The sequence below is a fragment of the Zymoseptoria tritici genome, chromosome 1, assembly GCF_000219625.1.
Source record: "Zymoseptoria tritici IPO323 chromosome 1, whole genome shotgun sequence".
NCBI classification, from domain to species: Eukaryota; Fungi; Ascomycota; class Dothideomycetes; order Mycosphaerellales; family Mycosphaerellaceae; genus Zymoseptoria; species Zymoseptoria tritici.
Window position 1 is genome coordinate 3,497,229 of NC_018218.1, and position 24,759 is coordinate 3,521,987.

The 24,759-nt window shown below is 54.4% G+C and overlaps 9 protein-coding genes across 9 annotated transcripts; 3 read left to right on the forward strand and 6 right to left on the reverse strand.

Annotated features, from left to right (window-relative positions):
* Positions 1 to 158: 158 nt before the first annotated feature.
* On the forward strand, positions 159 to 2,147 carry MYCGRDRAFT_102581 (uncharacterized protein; the record flags this gene model as incomplete). The annotated part of the gene is made up of 1 exon (XM_003856363.1): positions 159 to 2,147. A coding segment is annotated over one exon (1,905 nt), but the record flags the coding sequence as incomplete, so codon positions are not given.
* A 665-nt stretch (positions 2,148 to 2,812) lies between these two features.
* MYCGRDRAFT_89603 (uncharacterized protein) lies at positions 2,813 to 3,622 on the reverse strand (the record flags this gene model as incomplete). The annotated part of the gene is made up of 1 exon (XM_003857206.1): positions 2,813 to 3,622. One exon carries the CDS (start codon positions 3,620 to 3,622, stop codon positions 2,813 to 2,815), a length of 810 nt encoding a protein of 269 aa, XP_003857254.1.
* A 1,324-nt stretch (positions 3,623 to 4,946) lies between these two features.
* MYCGRDRAFT_89604 (uncharacterized protein) lies at positions 4,947 to 5,831 on the reverse strand (the record flags this gene model as incomplete). The annotated part of the gene is made up of 1 exon (XM_003857205.1): positions 4,947 to 5,831. The coding sequence occupies one exon, from the start codon at positions 5,829 to 5,831 to the stop codon at positions 4,947 to 4,949; it is 885 nt and encodes a 294-aa protein (XP_003857253.1).
* A 1,525-nt stretch (positions 5,832 to 7,356) lies between these two features.
* On the forward strand, positions 7,357 to 9,940 carry MYCGRDRAFT_83899 (uncharacterized protein; the record flags this gene model as incomplete). Its single annotated transcript, XM_003856364.1, has 4 exons — positions 7,357 to 7,653; positions 7,707 to 7,805; positions 7,987 to 9,807; positions 9,872 to 9,940. 4 exons carry the CDS (start codon positions 7,357 to 7,359, stop codon positions 9,938 to 9,940), a joined length of 2,286 nt encoding a protein of 761 aa, XP_003856412.1.
* An 844-nt stretch (positions 9,941 to 10,784) lies between these two features.
* MYCGRDRAFT_11465 (uncharacterized protein) lies at positions 10,785 to 12,908 on the reverse strand (the record flags this gene model as incomplete). Its single annotated transcript, XM_003857204.1, has 2 exons — positions 10,785 to 11,032; positions 11,090 to 12,908. Coding segments are annotated over 2 exons (2,067 nt in total), but the record flags the coding sequence as incomplete, so codon positions are not given.
* Positions 12,909 to 13,805: 897 nt separating this feature from the next.
* MYCGRDRAFT_78715 (uncharacterized protein) lies at positions 13,806 to 15,117 on the reverse strand (the record flags this gene model as incomplete). The annotated part of the gene is made up of 1 exon (XM_003857203.1): positions 13,806 to 15,117. The coding sequence occupies one exon, from the start codon at positions 14,787 to 14,789 to the stop codon at positions 14,424 to 14,426; it is 366 nt and encodes a 121-aa protein (XP_003857251.1).
* Positions 15,118 to 16,210: 1,093 nt separating this feature from the next.
* Positions 16,211 to 17,995, reverse strand: MgPRM1 (pheromone-regulated membrane protein 1; the record flags this gene model as incomplete). Its single annotated transcript, XM_003857202.1, has 1 exon — positions 16,211 to 17,995. A coding segment is annotated over one exon (1,785 nt), but the record flags the coding sequence as incomplete, so codon positions are not given.
* A 3,192-nt stretch (positions 17,996 to 21,187) lies between these two features.
* On the reverse strand, positions 21,188 to 22,936 carry MYCGRDRAFT_89608 (uncharacterized protein; the record flags this gene model as incomplete). The annotated part of the gene is made up of 1 exon (XM_003857201.1): positions 21,188 to 22,936. One exon carries the CDS (start codon positions 22,934 to 22,936, stop codon positions 21,188 to 21,190), a length of 1,749 nt encoding a protein of 582 aa, XP_003857249.1.
* A 1,102-nt stretch (positions 22,937 to 24,038) lies between these two features.
* Positions 24,039 to 24,634, forward strand: MYCGRDRAFT_35039 (uncharacterized protein; the record flags this gene model as incomplete). The annotated part of the gene is made up of 2 exons (XM_003856365.1): positions 24,039 to 24,107; positions 24,164 to 24,634. 2 exons carry the CDS (start codon positions 24,039 to 24,041, stop codon positions 24,632 to 24,634), a joined length of 540 nt encoding a protein of 179 aa, XP_003856413.1.
* Between the last annotated feature and the right edge of the window lie 125 nt (positions 24,635 to 24,759).

Genomic DNA, 24,759 nt, shown 5'->3' on the forward strand with positions numbered 1-24,759 from the left:
CGTGCTGTGAGAGACGGACGTGTTCGAGATGCTATTTCGGACCCCTGCTTTGCGGGGCGATCTGGAACGAGAATGACGCTTGTGAATTTTGAAGACTCACATCTGGCCATTGACTCAAGTTTCGACCTCGACGAACAAAGAGTTTCCTATTTACAACCACCCTTTCGACCAACGTTTCTCCGACACAACACACATCGCAGTATATACTTCACCTCAATCTGCTGCATCGACTCAATCCATCATGGAAGGCATCAAAGCGGCGTATGCTCGCGCAAAGAGTGAGGGCAGACCAGCCCTCGTCACATACACCACAGCGGGCTACCCTTCGATCGAAGAGACGCCCGATATCCTCCTGTCTATGGAAGCTGGAGGCTCGGATATCATCGAACTCGGCACACCATTCACCGATCCAATTGCTGACGGTCCCACAATCCAAACTGCAAACACCATCGCACTCAAGAACGGAACCTCAACGACTTCATGTCTGAACATTGTGAAGGAAGCACGACGTCGGGGACTGAAAGCTCCAGTGATTTTCATGGGATACTACAACCCTCTGCTGGCATATGGTGAGGAGCGCATGCTACAAGATGCAAAAGCGGCTGGTGTGAATGGTTTCATCATGGTCGATCTGCCGCCGGAGGAAGCTGTCCGATTCAGGCAGCATTGCACAAATTACGGCCTCTCATACGTCCCATTGATCGCTCCTGCGACCAGCGAGAAGCGAATGAAGACACTCTGTAGTATCGCGGATTCCATGATCTATGTCGTGTCGAGGATGGGAGTTACTGGTGCTACCGGAGCATTGAGCTCAGGGCTACCTGATCTTCTGGAGAAAGTACACAGGTATTCTGGCGATGTGGCTGCGGCAGTCGGCTTCGGTGTGAGCACGCGAGAGCACTTTGTAGAGGTCGGCAAGGTGGCCGAAGGTGTGGTCATTGGCAGTCAGATCATCAACACCATCAAGAACGCACCAGAAGGGGAGGGGGCAAAGGCGGTGGAGGAGTACTGCCATAGCATCACCACACGACGCAATCCTCGTGCATCACCAACCAATGGACATTCGAATGGAACAGTGAATGGGAACGGCGTCTCGACTGATGCGAACCCCAACGGCGACGGCAGTGGCTGGATCACACGAACCAACGCGGAAGCACCAAAAACTATCTCAACAGCAGATCCAACAAAGCAGCCTGCGAGCGAGAGCGATCCGTCGAATGGCACTGTACATGTTGATGCCGTCGTCAAAGGTGGTGAGGGTCCCGGCCTAGCAGACCAGCTAGAGGCGCTGAATACCGATGAGAAGGATCCGGAATTGATGCCATCCCGGTTTGGACAGTTCGGAGGTCAATATGTTCCGGAGTCACTGATGGACTGTCTCGCCCAGCTTGAACAAGGTTTCCACGACGCAATCAACGACCCGAAATTCTGGGAGGAGTTCAGATCGTACTATCCATACATGAGCCGACCGTCATCACTCCACAAAGCCTCTCGCCTTACAGATTCTCTTCGAAAGGACAGCAAGCAAGGTCTCGGTGCCAATATCTACCTCAAACGTGAGGATCTCAACCACACCGGATCCCACAAGATCAACAACGCCATGGGCCAAGTCCTCATCGCCCGCCGCCTCGGAAAGGAAGAAATCATTGCCGAGACTGGTGCCGGTCAACACGGCGTCGCAACAGCCACCGTCTGCGCTCTCTTCGGCATGAAGTGCACAATCTACATGGGCGCTGAGGACGTTCGCCGGCAAGCGCTGAATGTCTTCCGCATCAAACTCCTCGGCGCCTCCGTCGTGGCCGTCGAAGCCGGCTCCCGCACTCTCCGCGACGCCGTCAACGAAGCCATGCGGAAATGGGTCGAGAAGCTCGACACGACTCACTATATCATCGGCTCCGCCATCGGTCCTCACCCGTTCCCAACCATCGTTCGCACATTCCAGTCTGTCATCGGCCAGGAGACCAAGCAACAAATGGCCGACCTCACCGGGCGCCTTCCCGACGTCGTCGTGGCCTGCGTAGGAGGCGGCAGCAACGCTACCGGCATGTTCCATCCCTTCTCCAAAGATCCGTCCGTCAAACTCCTCGGCGTGGAAGCCGGCGGCGATGGCATCGACACAGACCGCCACTCGGCGACTCTCAGCGGTGGTAAACCTGGTGTGCTCCACGGTGTGCGGACGTACATTCTGCAAAACGCCGAGGGTCAGGTCACAGAGACGCACTCCGTGTCCGCTGGTCTGGACTACCCTGGTGTGGGACCAGAACTTGCCGGCTGGAAAGACAGCGAGAGAGCGAAGTTCATCGCGGCGACGGACGCGGAGGCATTCATCGGGTTCCGGACGCTGTCGGAGTTGGAGGGCATCATTCCTGCGTTGGAGACGAGTCATGCGATTTTCGGCGCGGTGGAACTTGCGAAGACGTTGCCGGAGGATCAGAATATTGTGATCTGTCTTTCCGGCAGAGGTGATAAGGATGTTCAGGAAGTGGCGGAGGAGTTGCCCAGGATCGGACCCAAGATTGGCTGGGATTTGAGGTTTTAGAGCGGTGGGAAGCAAAATGGAGTTCATGGAAAATGGGACGGGTAACGGGTTACATGGGGTGATGTTCTGGATGGATCTGTCTGCTCTGGGTATACTGGGATAAGTCATGTCGCTCGTTCTGGCGCTTCGCCTTCTTCTTCATCGCAATGCTTCGCTTACACTGCGAGCCAATATTTTTAATAAAAAGCCAATTTCATCAGGTCCCCTTCGGACTCGAGGACACGCGTACCACCAAGCACCTCTCCCCGCCACGGGCCAAGCTGCTCTGGCTCGTTACTTCTTCTCTCCTCCCTTGAAAATGTACCAGAATTGATTGATGAAGCAGAAAGAATGCTCATGGGCATTGAGCTGCACAGGGATGGGCACCAGTCCGCGCCACTTATTCATCTCTGGGCGCAGCAGAAATTTCGCAGGAAGGCTGTCGAGCTCCTCGGCGTCTCTCGCGGCTTCATGCGCGGTGAAACTCGTGCACAGAGTCAGAGTGCCGGAGTCCACGAGATGTCTCGTGGTCGGAGCCCATGTTCCCTGGAGCAAGCCGCCGCCGAAGCCCACTGAAAGTAGTCTTCTGCCGGTGTGGAAGAGTACTGCGAGATCTGGTTGGCGATAGGCGGACGTTTGGACATAATCGTGATACGTGCTCGTGAACTCGGAGAACGTGTACGTGCGGCCCCGAGTGGTACAAGAAGCACAAATGGGGACGTTGTTGGTGTTTCCGGCGCCCACTCTGACCGGTAACTCGAGACCACCGAAAATGACCTTCAACCGCTTCAGGCCTGGAAGGAGGTGCAGGAGGTCTTCGAAAATGGCGCCTCGGCTGTGCTCGCGGACAGTGGCACCGACGATGTGTAGCAGCAGCTCTTCCTTCTCCAACAGATCTGGCATGGCAAACTCCAAGGCTGCGAGTATGGTCATGGAAAAGGTCGAGCTGTCGGTCGCCATGACCGGCGTGATCTCCTCGTCGAACACCACACTCTTGTCATGGTCGAGCGGCACTTCTTGCAAGAACTTCTCCCATCCACCGTATGTCTCGAGCGACTGGTATTGTCCGGTCTCCCGAGGGGTAGAGACGATGGACCGGACCATCGGGGAGTTGTTGCGCTTATAAAGTATGTCAGAGTGGAGTTCCACGTCCGTCACCAGCCGGTACATCCTGCAAAGACTTTCGGAATGGTCCTTCGAGCATTTGGAGCAGGTCGCCACGTATTTGCACGTCTTGCAGGTAGTGAAGGATAATCCTTTCAAGAAGAGCTGAGACCTGGTCTGGTGACAGCCGATACAGCATGGCTGTCCCTCTACAATGCTTAGGAAGTCCTGGAACTGACTGTCACCGAGGGCTTTTATGGCGTTGAGCTCGGCCTCTCCGTAGGTACCCGGGCCGGTCTTGACATGCTGTGGAAGGTCAGCACGAGATATGTCGTGATGTCGGTGTAATGATGTAGCTGTACTCGCGTACAGCTGTATCATGACAGAAGAAATTACTTGCCAGTGATCTCTCGTACTCTATTCAGGTCAACTCCTGCTTTTCATCTCGCAGGTCCCTCTCGTTGACCGCTTTCAACGCTTTGCACGTGCCTCGATGGCCTTTCTTCCAATCCAGTTTTTGACATTCTTTTGAGCAGTAGTGAACGAGCTGGCAGCCACTACAGCGAAGAAGCTTCGGCAGATGAGTGTGACATCTGAAGCATTGATAGCCGCGAATGGCGAGGAGTGTGCAGTTGCCCGACGTGTTACGTTTGACGGACTTCTCGGGCTTGGTAGGCGCTGAAGAGACGACCGTGATGATAGAAGGCGCCATCATGTGAAGTCTGTGGACACGTCCGGGAATGAGGAATGTGCGAAGGACGAAATTGATGAAGCTGGGAAAACTTCCGCAAGGCAAACGCGACGAGCTCTCTTCGTTTGCACATGACAAAACATTTAGATCCCGCCGATTTCCCGTCCCGTCTACACGAGATCCCGAAAGGGAAGGAGCGCTGCCTCCTAAGGTAGTGCCCTTTCGAGCCACACCACATTTGAGGTCTTGATTCCATTCTCACTTCCACCTTGTCCTCAGCTCCTCGGCTGCACGATTAATTTGAGACATGTCATAATGATATGAAGCTGAGAGCGATGTTCCGACTTCGATGATATCTCACTTCATTTTGGTTTTGCTAATACTGTACAATGCCATTGTTCTGTCTCAAGTCCATCTGCGCCCATATCGTTCCCGTAGCACACCCAGTCGCAAGCATGCTAGCAATCATAGACAAAGCACCTCATGCCCGTAGCAAGAAACTCTCGATCAAAACAGAAAACATCATGCCAAGTTCAAACTCCCGTAACGCCATGCTACTCAGTCAGGAGAGCGAGATAAACGCCCTGCTCGGCAAAGCCAGTACCCATGCGCGCCCCTTTCCGAATGAGTCGCTCAAGCGCAAGCCTCTCCCGGCACACCACACCATCCTGCTACTCGGGTCGCAGTCCCGACAATTATGGGACCTGGAGCCGGTTCTTCTGGAGGCGGTGGTGGAGGTGCGGTAGTCGCTGGTGGTGGTGGTGGAGGTGCCCCACTCGTGGTTGTTGATGTAGATGTAGAGGTAGGAGTGGCTGAGGTCGAAGTGCTTGTTGCAGCGGCACTGGGAGGAGGAGAGGGTGTCGTCGGAGCGATGATGGGAGTCTCAAATGGAATGGCCGAAACGGTCTCTTCGCTGCTGGTGACCACCACCATGGCTGTCGAAGTCAGAGTCACAACCGCCATCTCTGTGCTGGTCGTTGGCTGAGTCGTGGGCGCAATGACCACCACCTTAGTCGACGTCCTTGGTGCCGTCGCAGAGAGGTACACCGTAGTGGTATACGGGTGCCAAGTCACAGTCGTTCCTTCAGACCGAATCTGCATGTCGCTCATCTGCTGCGTAGCGTTAGTCCAGCTGCGCTTCTCCCATTGCATGACTTGAGGAAAGGTGTCAAGAGGGAGATAGGGGCGGAGGGGGCGATGTACTTTGTAGGCGCAGTCGGATTTGGACTTGAGACCGAGAGCGAGGCCTGTACCTGCTCCAATGACGAAGAGGATGAAGCAGATCACGAAGAGGCCTTTGAGGATGAGGCGTCGACGGTTGGGGTTGGTCTTGGACGATGTCGAGATGGGAGATGTGTTGGTGAGAGGCTCAGGATCGGCGAAGCTGCGGAGGTTGCTGTTGAGATGCTCCTCGTAGGTTGGAAGGAAAGCAGCGCTGTTGCTGTTGTAGGCAGGATGAGGTGGTTGAGGAGAGTCGTTGCTGAGGCCTGCACCTTTCTCGAGATCGGTGGTCGTCATCTTGACGATTGTGTGGTTGTTGAGGTTTTGTTTCGAATGGTCTTTGCTTCTTTCAATGTTGAAGAGTGTTGATTGTGGGAGAAGTTTGGGTTGCTGGTTGGATGAAGACTGAGGGAATGAGGAAGAGGAAGTGGATGAAACAAAAGTCGATACTTAACAGACCTGCCATTTCGTGTCGGCTTATTGACAAAAGCGTTGTGAATAGCGAGAATCGAGAAAGGTGTTGTGTGTTTTTGTGTCAATAAGAAAAGTTTATTGTCGATTTTGATGCTGAGGCATATATGCTGGCAAGTGAATGTTAAGGGATTGAAGTGCGAGGAGGTGTCGAAGCGTGACTTGACTGACGGAGGTCACTGTGGAGATATCGTGGTACCAGTACTCCCATGTTGAATACAGTCATTCCACAAGACTTCCATTGAGGTTTGTGGTGCGTGTGTGAAGAGAGGTCAACGGACGGGCGAGGGGCTCAAGGGGTGGAAGTTGGAGAGACGGAGCTCCGCTGTCGTCGAATGTGGAGCCGAGCGGGAGCGGCCGTTATTGATGCCTTGTGGCCTTGGGAAGGAACAACCTTGAAGAGCATTGTCCGTTTTGTCTTGGACAAAACAAGGATCAGCGACAAGGACTCGACCAGAAGAACGATGCCGGGGGAGAAGTGGTCTTGGTCTTGGTCTTGGTCTTGAGTTCAAGATGCGGTGATGATGACTCCGATGCCATCTCTCAGGCAGTGATGTTGTCTGCTGGTCTGCTGGACTGATGATAATTCGTATCGGCTTGGTAAGTTCACCTATTTCGGTTCAGCTCGCGTGAGGTGGGGGAAATGTCAACAGCTCGTCTCCATGGTCTCCAACTCAATCAACATCGGGACGGGAGAGCCAAGTGACACTTGCGCCTTCACGCTACGCTGAGCTGACCACCATCAACAACATGCCGCTCTCATAAGCTGAAGCGGTAGAGTCGGTCATGATTCACGATTCACGCGCGGATGATTACTCGTGCCAACCGCGTGAGGCTTCGTGCTGACAGGGTACATTAATTTCTGGTCCTGGAGAACTGGACGTATACCCCTGTGCCTTGGGGCGAAACCAACTCCAAGGTGCTATTATTACGCCCAAGATGGTGGCAAATCGTAGCAAAGATGGGCGTCCCGTCCAAGTTTCCTTTGATATGCTAAGGTAGTCATGAATATAGACGCTTGACTCCATTATTCAATACCGTGCTCGTTGTGAAGCTTTCCTCGTGGCATACTGCAGCGCGTCGAGCTAAGGTTCACAGTATGGCAACCGCCAGTGTCACAACCGCCCGTCCAGAAACTCCCTCCATCTCCATCACTTTCGACTCCGAGCACGACGTCCAATCCTCTCCGCCCACTTCTCCGCCACCACCTGAACCCCTTCGAAATCACGCTCCTGGAATACCAGACAGACGTCGTTCTCTCCGTCCCAAGGCCAACCGTTCGAGAGGTGGTCGGGACAGGGGATCTGGCGAGAAAAGAAGGAGCTCAGGCATTGCCAACTCTCTGGCCGAAATGGCCTCGGAGATGCGTGCAAAGGACAGCGCATCCTCTGACGATGAAGAGAAGGCTGTACGTGAATTCCTACCAGACAACAAAACGAATGGCGGATTGTTGACAGCTCCACAGGACACATTCGAGGACGCCGCCGAGTCCACCCCGAGACCCTCCACCGCCCGTTCCCCCGATGCATCTCCGCGCACAGAGCCGATCGAGGAAGATGTGGACCCTATCAAGAAGGATACAGAGTTGAAACCGCTTGAGGAGGTGGACCCTATCAAGAAGGATACAGAGTTGGAACCGCTTGAGGAGGTAGACACTGCGCAAAGTATCGTGACCTCGCCGACACAAGAACCCGAACAAAGCTCCGGCCATTCCTCACCTACACCTCAGGCCGCACAGCGCTTGTCCGGTTCCTTCACTATCCCTTTCCCACCGCCGCCCTCCTCGGCCGAGAGGAAACTGTCCATGGAAAAGCGAAGCACTGGTGACCCAACAACGACTGCACCTCCAGCTCGAGGCGAAAACCTCGCGCGCAAGGCGTCGAGCGGTTTCGGAGCATTGTTCGGCAGAATGAACAGTATCAGGAAGCCGGCTCGGTCACCGTCGTCTGGTCCGAAGAACAACGAGAACTTCAGCTTCGAGCGTCGCAATACAGCAACGTCAATGGCATCTGTCGATGTGAAGCCCAGTCTGCAGGATCAGTTCTCTCAGCTTCGTCGAAAGGAAGAGTTTGGAGCGGCAGAGACAAATGGCAATGCATTGCAAGAGGAAGACGAGGATGAAGGTGCGGAGACAAAGATACCTCAAAGTCCTACAAAGCACGAGAACGAGGCACGGCCAAACAGGGCAGCATCAGATCCCAAGCTGCCGCCCGGAACGGCTTCAGGGATGACCGCCGGACCGGCGTTGGAACCACAAGAAGTCAATTGGGATCTATGGCAGCAGGTTGTGTACGAAGGTCCTACTGCAGTGGCCAGAACAAGCGGCGAAGAGCTCAAGCAGGCCATCAAAAATGGTATCCCACCAGCGATTCGAGGTGTCGTATGGCAGGTCCTGGCTGGAAGTAAGAACGAGGAGCTTGAGAATGTCTATCGTACGTTGAAAGCTAGAGGCTCGACGCCAGAGAAGCCCAAGCACGCTCGTTCTGGCTCGAACCTCACACTGAATGGACGAAGCTCGCCCACGAAGAGTAGTCGAGTAACTTCGGATGCCTCCAGCGACCACTCGGATCGGTCAGCGAAGTCCAGCCTAGCCAGTCCCACATCGCCAACCGAGACGAACGCGGCAGAGGTCCAGACCAAACTACTCGAGGAGAAGAACAAACGAGAAACCGCCTCATTACAGAAGCTTGAGAAAGCCATCAAGCGTGACATGGGTTCCAGAACATCTTACAGCAAATACACGCAGTCGGCAGGCCTGCAAGACGGGCTCTTCGGAGTATGCAAAGCCTACGCGCTCTTCGACGAAGGCGTGGGGTACGCGCAAGGAATCAACTTCATCACTATGCCCCTCCTATTCAACATGAGCGAAGAGGAGACCTTCACCCTGCTCGTCCGCCTCATGAGCCATTTTGACCTCCGCAGCCTCTTCACCGCCGATATGCCTGGCCTGCACCTCCGACTCTACCAATTCGAGCGCCTTCTCGAAGATTTTGAACCTGCAATCTACTGTCACCTTCGCCGTCGACAAGTCACACCACACCTCTACGCCACGCAGTGGTTCCTCACTCTTTTCGCCTACCGCTTCCCACTCCAGCTCGTTCTCCGCATCTACGACCTCATCCTCTCCGAAGGCCTCTCCGCCATCCTCAAATTCGGCATCGTCCTCATGCAACGCAACCGCACCGCCCTTCTCGAAATGAAAGACATGTCCCAACTCACCAACTTCCTCAAAGACAAACTCTTTGACGTCTACATCGACAAATCACCCTCGGCTTCCTCTCTCCTCGATTCCGGCTTCTTCGGCTCCGTTTCCGGCGGCGCCGACAAGGAGGTCTACCGCGCCGACGACATTGTGCGCGACGCGTGCAGCATCCCCATCGATGAAGCCCTCCTCGCGACTTATACCGCGGAATGGGAAACCACCCAAAAAACCGACCGAGCCCGTGAAGTCGAGCTCGAGACTCTTCGCACCACCAACGCCTCCCTCACAATACAAGTCAAGACCCTCGAAGAGCGCAGCATGCAACACGACAACGAGCACGTAACCATCGCCCAGGACATCGTGCGCATCAAAGTGGAAAATGATGCACTTCAGGATGCAAAGGAGGCGTTGGAGTTCCGCGTGGAGGAGCTGCAGAAGCTGGTGGATCGACAGCCGGCGGAAGTGGAGGCCAAGTTGAAAGACGAGATGGAACGGATCATGGCGCGGAATATTGAGGTGCAAAATGAGAATCGGGCACTGAGGGAGGAAATGGATGAGACGGAGATGGAGTTGGTCAATGTCAAGATGGGGTTTGCGCAGGTGAGTTTTCGTGGTCTCGAGATCGTGATGTTGGGTGAGAATGGTTTATTGACTGGTTTCCTAGCTGCAATCGGACCACGATTCGTTGAAGCAGAAGTGGCAGAGTGTTCAAGCCATGCTGAACGGGAAGTGAGCGAATCGACCAATGTCGGAAGATCATCACACCAGAGAGATCGAGCTGGTCGGGCTATACGAGAGCCGACCTTTCTCCACTCGACCACATACCAATGCGGTTCCCTTGCCGGTCCGCAAGAATTGCTGGTCGCCACCTTGGACTGGGAACTACGACGCAGAGCTGACCACAAGTCCTGCACGAGGGTTTGCACTTGGATACGGACAAGATGAAAGGCATAAGACGCATAGATGATCGATGGCCTGGAAAGAACGCCCGCATGCATGTTCGCGCGCGAGGTAGACATCGGAGGAATCGAAGAAGCATTGTTCGGAGGAGGCGTCTGGATGCCGCATTGGATACCCTAGACGACAGGAAGAGAGCAATCTGCCAGGGAGGAACTTGCATGGCAACCTAGGATCGACATCCAGGTCACGTAGAAGATTAGAGCAGGTTAGATGCTCGAGTGTCTGCTTGTATAGAGCACGCGTGGCTCGCAGGCATTAGCGCTCTTCGCTCGTAGACATGAGAATATTGATATCATGTTCACTTGTGATGTGCAAGTCGTTCCCTCCTTTCTTCTTTGATGACATCCTATCGTGTCTTCCGCCGGGCTAGTATTTTCACCCGCCCATTCCATCGGCTTTTGCCCAATGCAACTCGTTAATTCATCCAATTCATCGTCTGCTGCTAAATCCAAGCCAGACCTCCCTCACGCCCGTGTTCCCTTGTGTCCTGTATTCCTGTTCGAATCGATCCAAGCTGACGATGCCCTGCTCTCCAGACAAGCACACGACAAGGCCTAGCTGATCCCATTCCAGCTCATCCTTCACCCAGCACCAACCAATCCAACCCTTTTCCCGGCTTTCATGCCCACCCACCCTCTCCTATCTCGTCCGGTCCTTCCCCGTCCCAACCAATTATACTTCAACTTCGCGGTCAACCTCTCCACATTCGCCTGCGCAACATCTCCCGTCCTACACGAAGCGAGAACATATAGACACTGCAACATCCTCGCGACCGTGTCGGTGACTTTTGCAGGATCCTTTGCTCCGTTGGTGGCCGAAGAGGACATGGTGGGAAACGCGCCACCGACGGAAGTCGCAAACGAGCCTGGCCCGCCGCCGGGAAGGGCAGGGGAGTGCAGATGCGGTAGAGACGTGCCGAAACTGCCGGCTGAGGTATTGGACGTCGCGCGACTGCGATTCGCAAGAGCGGAGGTTCCGCCACCGCCGCCGGATGATGAGCTCGCGGCGTCGAGGAGAGTGGAGCCTTGTGAGTTGAAACTGCTGAGGCGCGGGGAGAGCGAGCCAGCGGTCGAAGGACGATCTGCGCCGGGGGCGGTGGGATCGCTGCGCGCGTGGTCACGCGGTCGGGCTGGGTCGGGGCTGACGTTCGCGTTGATGCTGTCGAGCGAGAGGCGGGAGAAGATGTTGAGAAGTGTTTCGTGTTTTGGTATGATGACGGTGTCGCGAAAGGCGATGAGGGTGATACGGCGGATCTCAAGCTCTTCCGTCTGATGCGGCATAGCTCGATGTCCTTCTGCGGACTCGGGTCGTTCGTCGAGTTTCAACGCTTCAGGTATCGCGCCCCAGAATTCTTGAGCTTCGCGGGCGGTCATGAGCGGTCCGCGGCCTTTGAATTCGAGTTCCAGCGGGAGGAAGACGGCTTGCAGAAAGGGTAGAATAGCGCCGTACACTCCGATCCACATTTCGACGAGATTTGTCACGAGTCGGTCGTCGGGTACACCACGTAGTGTCTGCGCGAGGGAGCTGAAGCCCGTCTGGAGGAGTTCCCTAACATCCTCAACCAGTACGACAGGCGACCTTCGCTGCACACATCGACGAACGTGGACGCTGACCAGAGCGTTGAAGTCCTCTATCGGAGTCCGTAGATTCTCTCCGGAGAATAGATTCAACAGGCGAGCTTTGAGCAAAGGCCACGCATCGTCAGGTCCTATTCCTGGCAATCCCATTTGCGCGCCAATATTGCTGAAAGCTTGCGCTGTAACCGGAGGCGGCGCATCGGAAGTTGTAGGCAAGGAGAACAGAGAAGCGCCTCCCGTCGGTGGACCAGTCATACTCGTCTCGAAACTACTCGGTCCAAGATATTGATCTGCTGTGGTCGCAGATCCATTAGAGATGATTGGCGTCAAGTCAAGTTTCGCAGCGGCGGCCGCAGCTTTCTCTTCCTTCTTCTTCTCCCGTAGCGCGCGTCCACCGTGTCTCAAATCGAAACCTGACATGGACTTTGCAAATGCGCTGGGTCCTGCTGAATCTGGGGTAAAGGAATACAGTGGCTGTGGCTTGTCCGGATTTGTGGCCTGCGAATTCGAATGTGCCGAAGAGAGAGGAAGCTGTGTAGGTTCATCCTTGAGTTTGTTCTTCTGTCGCGACAGGAAATGATGCCGCTTCTCTCGGTCCTTCTCCGCCGCGGTCGGCACCAATGTCGAAGTCGAAACATTTGCAGATGAGTAGATCGAATTTGCAGATGATCCTGGATCGACCAAACTCGTCGTCGATGCATTAGCGAAACCACCACGCAGAAACGCTGCCGGCACAGGGCCTTTTCCTGGTGAAGGGAAGCCGGTACTCTTCGGATCCTTCTCCTTTGACAGAACAATATTCTTCGGCTTGAACAATTTCATCTTCGAACTTTTCGACTTGACTTCTTTGTCCGCCGGTAAGACCGGAGAATGGCCTCCAGTCGAAGGCGGTGGAAATCCAGGCGAAGGCAGCGGACTTCTCACCGGCGGGAATGCAACATTCGCTGCTGTTGTGGCCGCGAGGCGATTCCCACCGACCGTACCATTACTGTACGACAGACCGTTCTGAGTCAGCTGCGGACTTGTATTGTCGCTTGGGCGACGACTCCCCGGTTGGCCAGTATTGATGGGGACGAGACCTGGATATGAGCGTTTCCGTTCTGCGCTGAGCATAGGTGGCGAGATGTGATGCATGGCCGCTTGTGCGGCAATGGTGGATGCATTTGGAACATTGTTATTGGCAGAAGCTAATGAAGGCTCGAAAAATCCTTGACTGTGCTGACGGGCGCGGTGACCCCATTGTTGCTGTGCGAGATTTGGAGAGACGTTTACGCCATCCGTTGAGGTTCGGTTGATGTGCCGCGGGTTGCCATGAAGAGCAGTGGTACTTTGAGATGGAGACGGCCCTCCCGCAGTGGAAGGTCTTGTCGGAGGCTGTAGTTGCTGCATATAAGGCGATCGCTTAAAGGATGGCGGCGGCATCATAGGAGGAGATTCCGGAGATGCAAGAGAAGCGCTTGATCCACTGCGCAGAGAGACTTGTGAGATTGAAGATTGAGACCGATTCCCCGACGGCGAGCGCGGCCGGGGAGGCGGTCGTAGAGGGAGATTGTCGTTCATGGTGCTCGTGATGTCGATGCTGGATGAGGCTGGTGATCCGGAGGAGCCGGCATGTCGCGTGAAGCTGGACTCAACAGTCAAGGAGGAAGTATGTTGAAGACTCGGTAGGATGAGGATTGAAGACTGTGGGATAAGATGAGGGCCGAACTGGATGTAATGGTTCAGAATAGACAGAGGGAGGATGAGTGGTGAGGCTGAGTGTGGCCTGAGGCAGATATCCATGCTAAGGTAATCTTCTTTGTATGGAAGATTCCTCAAGCGTTCGGATTGGCCTCTGTTGATCTCGCGCTAACGGATGTTCGACAGAGAAGATTAGCAAGGATATGCCCTAGCGCGAGATCAACATGGACCAGTCAGATTACTCAAAGTCCACTCAACGTACAGAGAAGATTACAGTAGCATGACAAGGGCAAGTTCACGCAGCGATCTGTTGGCACATGTCGAGTTGCCACGAGCAATTCACAGCGGTTGTGGATATGGCACAAGAGGCAGCGATCATATGAGGAGAAGAGACATTTTCGATTTGTCCAGAACTCAGCTTCGTACCAGCTGTTCATCCCCCACGCTCTCCTCTCCATCTTTCAAAAGGAGCGTATTGACGGTCAGGTTTCTACATCAGCCTCGTAACGGGAAATCCCAATCGTCTTCCACCGAAAAGCTCCCAAAACATAAATGCCACAAGAACTCTGCAGGTCGAGCTCTCGGATTTTCACCCTCGAAAGGGATCCGAATCAACCCCATATCCAGAGGGACAGGGATGGGCCAAATACTAAATACAATTCAGCTGAATCGATCAGACAATGTCACTGCCCTGCCGAAGCAGAGTGGACAAAGTTGAGATTCAGACAAGAAGGGTAAAACCGCACAACAGACGCATCTGCATTCAATGTCACCTCATCCAAGGAAAGAGCGTACTCGCATCCACGCCTTCGTAAAGGGCAGAAGGAGACCTCAAAATTTCCCGAAGCAAAAGAGGAGAGGTGACGACGCTCGTTATCTGAAAAAGTGAACACAGCAGGACCTGTTCTCTCAGCGACAAGGAAAGAGTTCCACTCTCACCCGAAAGGGGGCGGGGGATCTCTGTCCTGGCGAGAAGAATTATCCAGCGGTTCGGACGATTTATATGTGGAGCGGGACATACCCCAGAAGCTCCCTCTCACGAAGATCGGAAAAGCGACTGTTGTCGTGTGCCGGGTGGTGGTCAAACACGACAATACATGTCCGGCGCGTGCATACGCGGGTGGTCATCCAGGAACGACGCAAGGTTCGTGTGGTGGTGCTTCGATTTGATGTTCGAGGTTGTGGAATGGATGGAGAGGGGAGAGGAGAGGGGCTCGGTCGGGTGATGGTCGGTGATGCGGGTTCGGGAAGTCGACGTGGATGGTAGAAGATCTTGAGGGTGGGTTTGATGTGGGAGAGGGCGTGGAGACTGCATCTTAGAAAGTGGGCTTTCTTCAAGGCGGTTATCCAAGTACCAGCCCTCATGCCCGTATCCCACCACCGGTTCCATCGACCTCAGTCCCTCCTTCGCGACCACGTGCTGCCCAGACCGGGATCACGCGGTCCAACAGCCAACTTTCCTCCTCTGCACAAGTCCTCCTCTTCCTTTCATTCCAGACAAACTCGAGTCAAGTCGGTATCCATCTTCGTAAACCTTGGTTCCGGGATCCAGGTGCGTCACCGCAGAGGCGCGGGATGAATAGGGTGACGAGGGCGACTAACCAGTGCAACAAAATGGCAAGCGACCTTCTTTGAAAATTCCGGCGAATAAGTGTGGTGTAAGAACGCACACAGTCTCAAGCCTCGAATAATTTCACTCTCAGCTCAGACCAGATGCGACGGAGAGCTGCTTATCGGGGTTTCGAGGTTCGTCCTGTCGGGCTTCATCGGCATACAGCATGTCATTCTGACCATTGCGTGGTCAAGAGTATGCGGTATCCGTGTCGTCCAGTCTGGGTATCCTGAAAGCTGCCGACGGAATCTCTCCGGATCGTGGCGGGAGAGGAATGGGAAGGTGGTTTCGGCAACGCTGCAATCTGAAAGATCTTCGTCGAGAAGGTCTGGATCCTCCTCTCTGATGGATCTCCCAAATAATGAGCAGGCCGCAAAGAGCACAACTCAGAAAAACCCTCACAAACGAAAAACACAATTTGCGCGAAATACCATACACAAAGGTATGCATGATGCGCCTGTTCCGGCCCGCCTCGCGCGAGAACGCAGCAAAAGCGGGCGCTGGAACAGAGACCTGCTCCAGACTAACAAAGTCTGAGCAGTATTTAAAGACTCACTTCACAGTCGCCGACAAGCCCAGAGACCGCGTGATCCCACGTTTCGACGCAGAACGCCACCCGACCGGGCGACGGGTGGAACGAAAAGGTCAGGGTTGTAGGACTGAACGACGAGCTCATGACTGCTGTCGTTCAACGGCCGGGGTCGGCGAATAGATTGTTTCGTGATGGACGATCACTTCGGAGATTGTTCGTACTGAGGAACGGATTGGTGGTTGGTGGTGGGGGCGATGGCATGCGGTCGGGATGGTAGCCTCCGACTGCGCCATGGGATGAGGCGCGGATATGGGTTGGACGACGGATGGCGGAGTCGACAATCTGGCCGTTGACATTGCCAAGCTTTTCGGTGGTGTTCATGCGTGGGCTGAACCCCGTGCCCATGACTGGCGAGGTGGCGCTGTTGATCTCAAAAATGGGAAGCGGAGCAGGCGTGATTGTGTAAGACTGGCCATTGTACTTGTCGCCGGCATTGTCGCCGAGTGAGGAAACGGTACCCGATCGCTTATGACTGGACGCCTGCTTGTAGCTTGGAAACTTGTTGAGTTCGTAGTTGTCCGTGGATGGAGAGCTGAGATTTGTCGGCGTCTTGCCTTGGTAGACTCCATCATTGCCGCCCTTCCAGAGCAGCAACAGCGCCCTGCTAAGCCCGATGAGTGCAATGACGACCCATATGAGGACAACGCAAGCAGATATGATGGCTTCTTGTCGTATCGATGAAGCGAGAATACGGATAACATGATCGACTGCGTCGCTCACGGCATCAGCCGCGGCACCATCAGGTCCAGTGGCCAGGATGTTAGTCGATGAGCCCGAGACTTTATTCAGCGTGCCGAGAGAGAATGTATCGTTTGGAAGCAGGGGCATGTCGATGTGAGCATTGTCACTGACCCACGTCAAGCCTTTCTCGATGCCTTGAATCTTCAAGAGTACCAAGCAGTTGAGCACTTCCAAGATGGGACTGTACAACACGGTGCCACCGAACGTCTTGTTGAGAACTGTCATCATCTCATCGACGAAGACGTTCAGAGTATTGTTAACTGCACCGGTCGTTGTGTTGACCCAACCGAACACATCGTCGTTGATTTTCGTGTTCGTCTCGTTGATGATATTATTCGTCCCGACAGCCCATTGCTCACTTGCGTTCTGAAGTGAGGCAATGACTTTGTCCGTAAATCCAATGATTTGGTTTTCGAGCTTCGGAACCTCCTTCTCAAGCGATTTGAGGAGGGTGTACTGGCAAAGACAGGCGAGGAGGCCTGCGATACCGAGCGAGAGTACGAAAAGGGCAGGCACGGTGGTAGCGTACGCAACGCTCCAGCGCACCAAAGCGCGACGGCGAGATGAAGAGAACTTCTTGGCCAGCCAAAGACCGGCATCAGAAGTATACGGCCTGGACACGATATAAACCGCATCCATCGAGTCGTATGCATCGTTTTTGACCAGATGCGCTCTCTCCTTCATCTTCCGCCAACGTTGGATTTCGCGATATGCCATGGGCACCATCACGGCGATGGCCAGGGCGATGATGACGCCGAAGAAGATCTTCTTTGCCATGCGCTCGATGTCCACCAGTCCGTCGAAGAAGTCGTTAATGCCGTCGTTGTCCGAGCAAAAGGTCAGCTGCTCTTTGGCAGGCACAGGAAATATTGAGCTGTTCATCGTGTATCTGGGCAAGCTCGCGTTCAAGAGCTTCTTCACTTCCTCAAATGGCAGTCGTATGGCGAAGTCGGTCAGATTGTGGACTTCAGCGAAAGTCGGAATGGATTTGTTGAGCTTTTCAAGGCCCTGGTCGTAGTCGTCCGGCAGCTGAAGGCTTTCGAGAGTTTTGATCTCATTGGAGAAATCGACCTTGGGCGGCTTCGGGTCCTTACCCGTAAAGAAGCTGCCCAAGTTGTTGATCTCTTTCATGAAACCATTGACAGCATCTTGCAAGCCGTCCGCTGCGTCGCCAAGGCCATCTCCCACCCCCTTGACAGTAGAATTGAGTGCATCGCCCACAGTCTCTGCCACTTCGACCGCGACATGTAGACTGCCGCTCACAGCGAGTGTGATGAGACAGACGTAGGTTGAAGTCAGTAGGTTGATGATGAAGAGTACTATTTCCTCCACGCCAGTGACGGTGAGGATGAGCATCTGCATCAAACCATTGATGGCTTTCTCGATACCCCGGGCGCTGAGTTCGTTGACGCCTTGGCTCATGTAGTGTGGCATGCTAGCCATGGCGGAACCCACATTCTCGACAGAAGTGCAGGCACTCAACGCTTGTTTCCGGGCAGTGTGGAGGTTGTCGTCGATGGTGGCGATGGCAAAGATGGTTCGGATCAGTACGAGTAGGAGAAGGATGGTCCATCGATTGATCCAGGTCTGTGAGAGTCTAGCTCCAAGACCGAGATAAGGAGTCAGGTAAGGTTCGTTTAGTGAGGTCGGTCGTGAGGCGGCCTGCGCAGCGTAGTAGTCGCGCGACTCATGTCCGCCAGCGGAATGAGATGGTGGCGCAGGATTTGGCGATTGCTGTTGATTCTCCGAGGAGCCCATTGTGTCGAGTGGTGGATGAAAGTCGCGGATGCCTGTGGGTAGTTCAGATGTTTAGCGTTTGGAACAGGTGTTGAAGGCAGGACGATGTTTGTTTGTGCGAAATTCGAGAAGCGAAGTTTTATGCGCAGACTGCATTATCGCACGGGTGAATATCGTGAGCAAGCAAACGGTGCAGATTGAGAGTTGAGGTGCATTGCGTCGTTCGAGGATTGACAGACACGCCAGGGAAAGGTCGAGATTCTGCCGTCGTTGCAAAGCGGACAATGAGAATGAGGATCAAAAAGCGACAATAAAGAAAATGCTCCCACGTACCGCATGGATTCCGCAGAATGAAAGGTCATGCTTTCATTGTTCATCGAGGATCAAGTCGAATCTTCATGGTCTGAAACAGCATGCAGCTTCAAAGGGCGTTTCGGATCCAACCACTCGTTGTCGTTCCCAGTTGGGACATGCGGAATGGGCCGGACCTCGTTGTGGTTCATGCAGAAATGCGGCGCTTAGGGAGAATTTCGTTGTCGGCGGTGGGCGAAGCGGTCGCCAGTCGACTCACCTCCCACGGGGCCATGCCGAACGTAGGACCCCCGGGTGAGGCCGTTCTGAGTGGACCTGGAAACAGGTGGAGGGGGTTGTCGTCGGAAGTTGGCCTTCATCCGGGCCATCCCAGCGGCGGATCGAACTGGGTATCGGCATCATTGTCGTCGCACCCGTCGCTGGAAACAGTCCCTCGATGGACACGCCCTGCTCGTTTACCCGGGAAGAGCAGACGAGAAGGGCGCGCCCGGTCTTGATGGAAACATCGAAGAGTGAAAGGCTCTGTCGAAGAGACGGAAGAGGGAGGTGTGGGCGCGCTAGGGCTGGGACGCAACAACCTGGCAGAATCCCTGTCGTAGCAGTGACGAGCAGTGTTTCGACCTCAGCTCTTTTTGCGGCTCGTATTGAACCATCCTTCTCACAAGACTGCGTCGACGTGGATGAATGTCTTGTTGCCAAAAGGACAGCACTTCCTCACAAGCGCACCATCAGACCGCGCTATTGTCATTGAGTTTGGGCTAAAATCGTGAGGCAGGGTGACATAAGCCGGATTCTTCGACTGCATCCGTCTTCTCCGTCAACACGATTTCTCCTCCAGCCATCAACGGTCTGAGAGGGGCATCGACATTGTATTTGGACTTTCTACAGCTGGCTCGAGTGGCCAGAGGGAGTCGTTCACGGGTCCCTCCTGTCCGAACGGAAGAGCGCCCGCTTCGCAATAGCATGCAGAGCTGGCGGCGGCGTGGTCGCAACTATGCCTTTCGATCGTAAGGATCTTTCAGTATTCCCGCTCCAGGATCTCCAAAGCCTGGGCTTGCCAGTATGCTATTCTGCGACTCGTGCACACACGAAAATCACATGTCAAGATGTGTTCCGCAATTCACTCGGCGTCGTGCGGCAACATTCTGCTGCATTGGCCCGCTGCCAGCCTCATTCACCCGCACCATTTATTCTCCGGTCGATCCTCAATTCTGGGATGCTTCCCAGCGCGGACATGTCGTTTCTCGTACTTGCAAGCTTCTCTCCAAGCTTCATTAGCATCGCATTCGTGGCCGACTTTTCATCACAGCATGATCACTCGACATCCTGGAACAGCCTCAGTTCGCCGACAGTATTGCCATCACTGGTCGATCGGTTGCTTGTCAGTCATGCCCTCTGCCAGCTGCCAGCCGCTGGTTGACATATGCCATTCACCACATTGGAGCACATGCTCACCTCGCTAGGCTCTCAACAATCATTATATGCAGTCACTTGACCGTTCACGTGTCGTTCCAGGCAGGTATCCACAAGGCCATATATCAAGCCTGCTAAGTCCTTGCTGTGCTCTCACAAACAACATCATCCACCATGCCGTCCAACAGAAGACCAAGGCAAGCACCTCATACCCCGCCAACTGTGCAATACTCGCAGTCCGACACTTGGATCCATCCCTCAGTCCTTCACAGGCAGACGATCGCGCGCGCCAACAAAGCCCGCGAAAAGTTCTGTCCCAAATCAGAGCTCTGGCCGAACGACTACGATGTCATTCAACACGACGCGAAATGGAAGATCGATAAAGGAAATGCAAAGATCCTGACCATGGAGCGCGCCAGTGCTGTGAAACAAGCCAAGATCCGTCTTGACAAGGCGACGAGGGCGTACGGCGCCGTTCCGGTACCGACGGTGGAGGCAGTGACGCCTTTCAACGGCAAGGCCTTCGTTTCCGCGCCGCTATGCTCGCCCGTACTCTGCTATCCAACAACCTTCAACATCACTTTCCCCGAGGGTCGCCACGCCTCCCATCCCGTCGCATGCTGGCCAACCAAGGAAGAAATGCATGAGGCCAGCGCCGTGCATACCATCAAGAGACCCGGCAAGAAAACCCTTCACTTACGCAACCTGCCCTTCCCGAGTTGCACGGTGCAAGAGATCTCGACCTTTGCGGAGGTCGATTTGAGAAAGGTCTGGGTTCCGCAGTATGCGCTTGATCACGTCAATTCTACCTTCGCCTTCGCAACTTTGGGGTCGTCTACGGGAGTGGAGGTGGAACGCACAGCCACCCCATTGTCCGCCGAGGAAGAGCTTGAGGTGTTCGGACCAGAGCTATGGACGATGCTCGATGAGTTCTGGTGACCTTCACCTGAGGCACGACGAAAGAATGAGTGGATTGAGGTGGGAGAGGCTGGGAAGCGGGCAAAGGCAGGTCTTCCGCTCGGATTTCTTTTGTTATTCTCCATTTTCTTACTCTCCGCTTTACGGCTTGACGAAGGGCGAGGACATGCACTTTCCGGTGGGACGAAGCGACGATGACATGGGGATCGGTCAATGGGGCAGGGAATCGAGACAGGTGAGCGATATAGACACTGTCGGCAAAAGTTGGAGTGAGTTACAGCATCAATTCGTTTCATTATCGTCAGTTCGACGAACATCATCTTGTGTATATTCAAGCAAACTTTTCAAGCACCAACCGGCCAGCAAGTCGAAAAACAGACAGTCTATAGGCGACACCCAAACGCCAGCGCCGACGTCATATAACATCCTCCCTAACGCCTACTCAAGGTTCTTGTAGAACTCGTAGTCCTTGAGAATAGCCTTCCGAATATTCGCCCTAAACCCACCACTCTTCTTTCCCTTGCCCTTCTCATCATCGCCCTGAATCTTCACCGCCGCAGCAGGCAATCCGACTTCAGCGCCGGCCCGCGTTGAGCGTCCAGTCTTGATTCCCGCAATCTCGTGGATGTTCAACTCCTTGCGCTTTGTAGTCGGAGCGGAAGGCGCAGGTCGATAGAGAGCTTTTGCTGCCGCGATGGCGGCGGGATTTGAGCTCGTCGTGGTCGTGGTCGTCTTGGAACTGGAGTACGTGAGACCAGGAGGACTAGTCAGGTTGCTCTGGGGCGCTGGTCGTGCTTTGGGGGCGAGTGGTGCCGGCTGAGCCTGGAACAAGAACTCACTCACGGACTGGGAGCGCTCGGATGGAGTTGGTGGCGGACTGGGATTCTTCGGCCTCGGAGGTGGTTGACGCATTCCCTTCCTCGCAACCGTGTACCGAAGAGTCGGAAGACCAGGATATCCGTAGCCTGGCGTGTCTGGTATGGGACCTCGACCCGATGGCGTGGTGGAGTAGACGGAAGTCGGAGAGAAGGGGCGCTGCGGAGTGTAAAGCAAATCTTGGTATTGCTTCTGAAGCATGGACTTGCGATTCGTCTGGGACGTTGGAGAAGGAAAGTCGGGGGTTTCGGAGCGGAAAGTGTATATCTCGCTCGGTGCCGGGTTGGGAGAGAAGCGGAGGGATTGGTGTTGTTCGTACATGCGAGTCCCGCGCTTTTCCTTCTTGGTGGAGGGGAAGCTGGGCAGTGGACCAGGACTGAGAGATGCGTAGAGGTCTAAAAGTTCATCATCTAGGTCCTGGCTGGGTTGGGAAGCGTTGAAGGGCTGGTAGGACTTGCGCCCAGGTTCTTTCTCGGTTGTCTTGGGGCGGGACTTGAAGACAAGTGGGCCAGGATGCAGACTAGTCGGATGCGCGGCCTTGACATCCGGCAGAGGCGCAGGTTCCGCGATGGCATTGAGTTTATCAAGCGCTGCTTGTCGGATCTCCTCGACTGTCAGGCTTTCATCCTCTGGCGGGTCGTCAAATGCTGAAGCCGGGATCTGTGGGTCCAGATACGGAAGACATGGGAGAGTCGGAGGCCTACCGTCCTTTGTGGGTCCTCCGTAATGATACTTAGTGGTATCCGGAGGCTGCGTGATCATCGCAGAGAAGCCGCGCACGCCATCCAGAGCTGCGACCGTCTCAGCGTACGATGTCCTCGCTGCGCGTGTACGGTAGACCGAGGATGGGTTGACTTGCTGAGGGAAGTCCTCGGTCCTCGGTGACTCGGCACCGCCATGGAAGCGGTAATGTTCGACAGGAGAGTACTCCTCGACGATTGCGGTGGCAGGTGAAGGCATAGCTGGAAGTACAGCTCCAACTGCTGGATGGGAGAATCTTACCGAGTGCCTCACTGGACCGGAAGATGGCTGTTCGAGGGCAGCAAGGGTTGCTTCGTGAATTGCGAACGTTTGGCGACGAATACGAGGATCTGTAGTAGCTGGGTCGAGGAATGAGCGCACAGTGCCTCTTGACGGAGGCGGCAGATATGAAAAGGGTACGTCGTTGTCGGTTGAGTCGACTTCTTTCTGTGGACGATTGAAGAGCTTCCTGAGCTTCTTCAGCGACTTCTTCGATACCAGCGAAGCTTGCTTGCAGACCGTTCGAATGCTCGAGACGAAGGGCTGCTGCTGGATTGTTTGGGCAGGCATAATACCTGGAAACCAGGTCGAAAAGAATGGCTTTCACTTCTGTTGAACTGCACTGTCGAGTTGATCTGGACCGGCCAGTAGACTTTAACAGCGCTTGATTGTCGGTGGAGGCGGTTCTTGAATTCTGGAGGTGCGTCAAAGTCGAATCACTGGCATTGTGCTAGCCTTGTACCTTAATACCAAATTCACTCGATGAAAGCTTGGATCCTTACAAAGGTGTGTTGACAAAGGTCTCAAATGGCACAATGCTCAACGTTCTTTGTTGATTGTCAAGAGCCTTGATATCTTGTCAAAGGGTTGCAGTGGCAAGTCCAAAATCGTGGAAATTGATATCGAGCTCGACTGTGCGCCGAGCGCAGTAATGTTCCCGTCGTTTTCTGAGGATTGGGTCGTTGCTCTTCGCCTAACGTCTTGTATCCGCGGCCATATGAGATTGTCTTACCTACCGAGGCCAGTCTTAGTCTGGCGATGACTGTTGAGACATACGACAAAAGGCTGGTATGGATACATGGCCTTCAGTGCCGTGGTACCACGCTTGCTGAACATCGTGTCTATCTGTCTTCATCGCCCTGCAGCGCTTTCAGTCAACGAAGTGATGTTTCCGGGCCTGGGATGAAAAGCTCTGCTGCTGGCGCGCCTGTTGTTCAGCCGAGTTCGCAGCGAGCGGCGGAGGAGAGCTCGACTCGTTCTCTTCCACTCCGCCGTAAGATCGTCGAACGTTGACGCAGCAAGAGCTCGCGCCTAACTCATCCCAGAGAGTCGCTAATCCCTCTGACGATTCTCAGCTCAGTCCTTGTACGGACTCTCTCCGTGAATACTGCGTAATGCAGTAAGTTGTCGAGATCGGAGACTGCGACATGTGTACCTGCGAGGATCTGTGAAGCATTCCTCGAACGACAAAATGTTCAATGAGTACCAACACTGTGGGAAGATGGAGTGGAGTTTCTCTGAGGGCTGACGTTCACTTTCACTCGAGCGGAGGCAGGTCCGTTCTGACAGCTCCTCTCCCACGCCTTTGGCCTCTTCACATGCCGATCAACAGCTGCTCGTCGACCGTCCAATTCGTCTTTCTCTCTCACCATCTCGAATCGCCCTTGCAGTCATGATTAACGCCGTATTGGTCTTCAACAACAACGGTCAGCCGCGTCTGACCAAGTTCTACTCCCAACTGGTATAAGCACTTTCCCCAGTCCATATATCGGTCCGCATCGACTAACACCTCTTCAGGACACCGCCGTACAGCAACGACTTCTCTCTGAAATCTTCACCCTTGTAGCTGCTCGACCCGCCAGCAGCTGCAATTTTCTTCCCCTCCCACCTCTTCTTGCGTCCTCCTCGACTTCCTCCAACCCCGCCGAACACAACGATGCGCCCTCCCTCGTAACCTACCGACATTACGCCACACTATACTTCATCGTCATCTCGACTTCGACCGAGTCTCCCCTCGCACTGTTGGACTTCATACAGGTCTTTGTCGAAGCGTTAGACAGGTTATTTGAGAATGTCTGCGAGCTGGATTTGATCTTCAACTTCGAGACGCTGCATGCTGTATTGGGCGAGATGGTCGTGGGAGGCGTAGTGGTCGAGACAGGGCTGGAGAGAGTGGTTGAGGGAGTGAGAGCACAGGGCAAAGTGGCTAAGAGGCCGGTCAATGAGAGTCGGCCGGGTATCGGACAAGGCATATGGGCGGGACGATGAAGAACATGGCTGGACAGGAGACTCTCTCCATATGATTGGAAGAATGATTATTCGTACGGCAACACGGATCAAGAGACCACGAGCATACGCGATATCGTCACCGGCGTCGAGGGCTTGACAGCTTC